This window comes from Perissodus microlepis, chromosome 3 (assembly GCF_051167445.1).
Source record: "Perissodus microlepis isolate ML-2025 ecotype Zambia chromosome 3, ASM5116744v1, whole genome shotgun sequence".
Lineage (NCBI taxonomy): Eukaryota > Metazoa > Chordata > Actinopteri > Cichliformes > Cichlidae > Perissodus > Perissodus microlepis.
The window spans coordinates 19300682-19306514 of NC_140463.1; the positions used below are offsets into that span (position 1 = coordinate 19300682).

General features: G+C 42.8%; 1 protein-coding gene across 1 annotated transcript; it reads right to left on the reverse strand.

Moving 5' to 3' along the window:
* Window positions 1–1511: 1511 nt before the first annotated feature.
* On the reverse strand, window positions 1512–4739 carry LOC146390376 (tripartite motif-containing protein 16-like). The gene has a single exon (XM_084923430.1). The coding sequence runs from the start codon at window positions 4644–4646 to the stop codon at window positions 2976–2978; it is 1671 nt and encodes a 556-aa protein (XP_084779556.1). The 5' UTR covers window positions 4647–4739; the 3' UTR covers window positions 1512–2975.
* Window positions 4740–5833: the final 1094 nt, after the last annotated feature.

The following is a 5833-nucleotide window of genomic DNA, read 5'->3' on the forward strand; positions in this document are numbered from 1 at the left end:
TTTAGCCAGTTTAACTATGGCAGGTTGCACTCTGTTACCATTTACGTTTACCAGCTGAGGCGCAGAAAAGAGCACAGACTGGGAAACTGTCGGACCAACACAGGAAGTCTCAGATGCAGAAGTTTTACTGTGTCCAGGGCTGGCTGGGCAACACCGGAAATGTGAAAAGACAAAACAGGTTGGAACACAAACCAGTCACTAGAAGGAGCATCGGCTACAGGACAAAGTCTTTGACTGTTTGTGCTCCTCAGCACGCACTGTTTTATTTACAGCTGTTGATGGTGTGTGGCTGGGCTCAGGCTGGGAAACCTCAGAATCAACAGGCTGAGGAGTAAAACAGTCCAGCGGGGATACAGTGCCAGTAACAGCGTGTAGGTGAGTCTGGGGTGGAATAACAGTCCTTTGTTCAGCTCAACAGCTGGAAAATCCTTATTGGCTAACTCAGAGAAAACACTGCGAGCATTACCAGAGTCTGACGGCTCAGGAACACAAAGATCACTCACGAGGAAAACCGGCGAATAACTTGACACCGAGGGGTCACTCTGAATAATGTCTGTAGAGTTCAAACACACAGTAACAGAGTTTTCTGATTCAGGAGACACAGAGTCCACGGAAGACGAAACAGTGTTACTCACAGTGGTAGATCTGTCATGAAGTCCAGGATCAGAAAGCTCGAGCTGAGCGTGTGAAACACAGTCACTCTCTCCCACGGTTGCAGTCTGCTCAGCTGTACTGGAGCGACGGCGGCGTGAACGCCGTTTTCGGCCAATCTGACAATGTCTGATGTTTTGACAAACACCGGTTCAGGAAGCGCTCCTCTCCTGTTCAGGTGGAGTAGTTTAGTGGACCCGGTTTGTATAAACTGCAGTTTCCTGTTCTTTGAATTTAAATTGTTGTTCTGCTAAATGCAGTTTGTCAGTCTGAAGATATTGTAGCTGCTGCTGAGGGATATCCTGCTGTTTTGTTCTCAGTTTGTTTTCCTGTTTTGTGCTTCTCGTTTGTTCTCGGTTGTGTTGCTGTAGTTCTTTTTGCTGCTGTGTGCATTGGTTTGTGTCCTCTGCATTCAGTGTGGTTTTGTGCAGTTCTGTCACTTGAGCAGTGACCATGTTCGATGTCTTAAATGGAGCCTTAATAATTTAAAGTGAGTGTGTGTGTACCTGTTTGAGGTGGGGTTAACTGTGTATTGCTTTTCTTTGATGAAGAATTGTTTAATTTGCGTGTCTTGAAAAGTTGTGAGGTTAATGCGTTGTTGTTGCACGATTTTGCTCATGTAAAGTTTGAGGTATTTGTGGCGGGGTGTGGTTTGTGGCTGCAGGGGAGGAGCAGCGGGTTCAGGGTTGTGGTGTCAGTGAATGCTGCTTTTTTCAGCCGGCAAACATCATCTAATCATTCTTCCCTGTTTCAGTAGCACCCCGGACTGATCCAGGACCGGATTCCTTTCATGATTGAGTGCACGTTCAAAAGTGCCTGAGTTGATCTATTTTTTATTTATTTATTTGATGGATCCGCCTTCCTTTTTTGTGTTGACCATTCTCACCTGCTCGTAAGCCTCAGTCCTGAACTCCTCTTGCCTGTATGGTTGAATTTGTAGAGTTTTTTTAGGTTTTTTTTAAAAGTTGCTTTCTCTGTCTGAATAATAAATCTTGGAAGCACATCTCCTGCCTCATTTTAGTGTAAAGAACCTTTGTTCAAAGCGATAAACTGTTGGCAGATCCACTTTACAACGGTAAAGTAAAAATATAACTCAATTCCAGTACAACAAATTCAACATTCATATAAAAAAATCCAACCCTGCAGGGATCAAAACTCTGATCAAACACCAGGGTTGGACACAGACTTTCTAACTTGACATCACAAAGTTATTCTGAAGATGTAAATCTAATTAAAAACTCCCCAAAACTACTATGAGAAAACCCTTAAAAGGTTCAGTGATAGAAGAAAAATCCTTTACATATAAAATCAACAGAGGTTCCTGATAAATAGAATAATAAACAGAGAATAGCTGAACAGTTTCTGTGACACAGACGTAAAAATGTATAAATGCTCCATGATTCTCATTTCTATCCGTCATCTTGAACACTGACTATAAATGTGTTCACTTCATTATTGTGTGATTTGGTTTCTTCACGTGTCTCCTTCAGTGCAAATAAAGGACTGTTAGAGTGTGTGCTGTGTGTTTTTCTGAAGCATGACAATCCTTTCCAACAAGTATTTCCAGCTGTTTGTCTCCACTCTGCACTTTAGTCTTTCTTCCTGTCATGTCTGTGTTTGTCCACCAGGTGTCTCCCTCAGCTCATTTTCTCCAAATCAGAAGCATCAGATTTGTGGAGACGCTCTGCCTGCCAGACACAGCTCAGGGCAAAGACACATGTCTATCGTCCACAATATACAGGCCTGTATCATTTAGTGTCTGTATTTAAATGTATAAATGATCAAGTGTGATCAAACTTAAATCTGAAAAATTATATTAAATGTCAAACATTAAGTATTAAATTTTTGTTACATTTTAAAAGTTCAAACCTCAAAGACATTAAGTTTACAGTCATATATGATCAAGAAAATCAACAATCTTCACATTTCAGAAACTGGAACCAGCTTTAAATGTGACTAAAATAATGATAAAACAATCAATTCTCTAATCATTGACTAACTGATGAATCACTGCAGCTCCAATATATTGTTGCATTTGACAACCCACTACAGCAACTACAGAATAAAACCACTAACCAGACTGATGACAGATTTCAAACATGCTGAATATGAAGAGTAGTATCATTTAAACTCACATGATTATCAGCCATGAGAACAAATTCAGATTTATATTGATGTAAGGTATATAAATGTAAGTACAGTTTGAATCAGTGCAATATTATTTTCACACATCAATGAACTTCTCAGCTTCTAAAATGTAAAGCCTCATTTAGAAACTACACAAGTACATATAATGGTCAGGGATCAACATGAACCTGTCTCCTCTATTTGACTTTAATCAACTCTGCAGTGGTTACATAAACCCAAAGTCCAGCATAGAGCGGCTGAGTGAATGTGGTCTGGACTCTGTGGAGGAGAGTCATGGTTTCAGAGACGCTGTAGAAAGACAGAATACCTGCTCTGTGATCCAGGTACACTCCTACTCTGGAGGGCCGAGGACCTGAGAGGACAGTTTGGACTTTGTTGTGAAGAAATTTAAAACTGCCTGAGTACCAATATAATGCCCAAGATTTGTTATTGTATCCAAATCCACATTCATTGCATTCCGTCCCTGCTCTGCTGATATTCTTGTATGCGACTGCTACACAAACTCTTTGCCCTCTCCACTCCACCTCCCAGTAACAACGTCCAGTCAGACTCTCTCTACTCAGGACCTGATGATTTTGAGTGAATCTGTCTGGATGATCAGAATAAGACTGTTGTTGGTTCATAAATGTTACTTTTCTGTTCCCCTCAGATAATAACAGATCTGTGTGTGCTGTGTTTGGATCCAGTGTGATTTCATGTGAATATTTTAAGAATCCAGCTCTGGTCTTTGGCTCTGGTAGTGACAGTAAAACATCCACTTCAGTGACTGTCAGTGAGATGTTTGTCCATTCCTCTCTCAGAATGTCCTGTAGTTTATCTCTGGTCTCTGACACAGCTGCTGTCACATCCTCAAAGTAGCTCAGAGGACGAATATTGATGCTGGATGAGTGTGTAGACTCACTGAGTGCTGACAGTGAGGGGTAGTTGTGTAGAAACTGGTTGTGATCCTCTGTGTGTGAGAGCTGCTCCAGCTCGCCGTCTTTCCTCTTCAGCTCAGCGATCTCCTGCTCCAGCTTCTCCTGAAGCTCTTTGACTCGACTCACTTCAGTTTCCTGCTGGGATCTGACCTGCTGCTTCACATCAGAGCTTCTTTTCTGGAGGAGACGGATCAGCTCAGTGAACATCTTCTCACTGTCCTCCACTGCTTTATCAGCAGAGCCATTGATGGCCTCCACCTCCTGTTGAAGCAGCTTCACATCTTTCTCTCGCTCCTGGATTCTCTGCTGGATGTTTAGTCGTCTCACCTCGAGCTCCTTCTGCTTCTCAGTCCTTTCTGCTGCAGCTGGGACTGTTTCATGGCCTTTATGTTCATCCATCAGGCAGAGATAACAGATACTCTGCTGATCAGTACGACAGAAAATCTTCATCACCTCATCATGACAAGAGCAGATGTTCTCCTGGAGCTTCTTGGAGGGGGCCACCAGCTTGTGTTTCTTTAATGGAGCTGCATCATAGTGAGGTTGGAGGTGTTTCTCACAGTACGAGGCTGGACAAGATAAACAGGACTTGATGGCTTTCAGCTTCCTCCCAGTGCAGAAATCACAGGCCACATCTTCAGGTCCAGCATAGCAGTGATCAGCTGGAGCAGCTTGGAGTCCAGTCTTCTTCAGCTGCTCCACTAAAGCTGCTAACATGGTGTTTTTCTCCAGGACAGGCCTCGGTGTGAAAGTCTTCCTGCACTGAGGGCAGCTGTGGATTCCCTTCCTGTCCTCTTCATCCCAGAAACTTTTAATACAGTTCCTGCAGTAGCTGTGTCCACAGGCTGTAGTCACCGGATCCTTCAGTAGATCCAAACAGATGGAACAAGAGAAGGTTTCTCGGTCCAGCTGAACTCCTTTCTGTGCCATTTCTCCTCTCAGTGTCAGTGACTGTGTGAGTTTCTCTTCCTTATAACTGAAACTAGTCTGAGCTCTGATCTCAACAACATGTTTCTGCAGTGAATGGAGTCTGTCTTGTTTATCAGGCTGTGTCTCATTCCAGGAAGAGGAGCGGTTTGAGAGCAATGTCTGTTTAACCTGTTTTGTTTTTTTTTAATTTTCTGCTCACAACAACTTAAGCGTATTAAGACTTTATTTTATATAAATAAACTTCACTTTAAAAATATCAAAGTTCTCACTGAAGTTAACAAACAGTCCTTCAGTTTTAGTCAATGCAGGAGGATAATGATCCTAAACATACAGATAAGGCAGCCACTGACATGATGCTTATGCTGCATTTAAGTTTATGTTCAATTCAATTGTTTCTCTCCCTCAAACACCATCAGAGGTGAGAGGGTGGAGCAGGTGTAGTAGTTGGTATATGAGGCAGTAAACAAATTAAAGAGTTTTCAAACAGATTCATCTCCACAAAAATGTGATAAATGTTTGACAGGAATAAAAAGAAACTCTGATCCTTCTTTAAAAGTTTTTTTCTGTTATTACCGTCGAGCTGATCACAACTTCTACAATCATCTTGAGCAGGGACGTGGCTAAATACTGGTATGTGAGAACCAGTCAAAGGAGCTTGCAAAGAAAAGCGTCTGGACTTCTTTAAGTTACTTGAAGACGTTTCACCTCTCATCCGAGAAGCTTCTTCAGTTCTAAGGTCAAATGGTGGAGAGTCCCAGATATAAACCTAGTGGGAGTATCCCCCCACAGAGGGACAAAAGGACCCCCTGATGATCCTCTAATCGCCTGAGCCAAGGTGTGAAACTGGGTGTGGGTCCCAATCAGCCAGAGTTTTGGGTGTGTTCATTGTGAAACCTGGCCCCACCTTATCATGCGAATTTCTGATACACCGGCTACATAGGGGGGATGACAATGTTGTTGCGTCACATAGGGGGGATGACGCAACAACATTGTCATCCCCCCTATGTAGCCGGTGTATCAGAAAAACTTAGGAGAGTTTTCTCCAAGCATGACATCCCGGTGCATTTCAGACCCAGCAACACGCTCAGACAAAAACTGGTTCACCCGAAAGACAAAACGCCAAAACACAGACTTAACAATGTGGCGTATGCTGTACAGTGCAGCGAGGAATGCCCAGACCTCTACAT

Coding starts and splice junctions, on each gene's coding strand:
- LOC146390376 (XM_084923430.1), bottom strand. CDS start 4,646: ATGGCACAGAAAGGAGTTCAGCTGGACCGAGAAACCTTCTCTTGTTCC.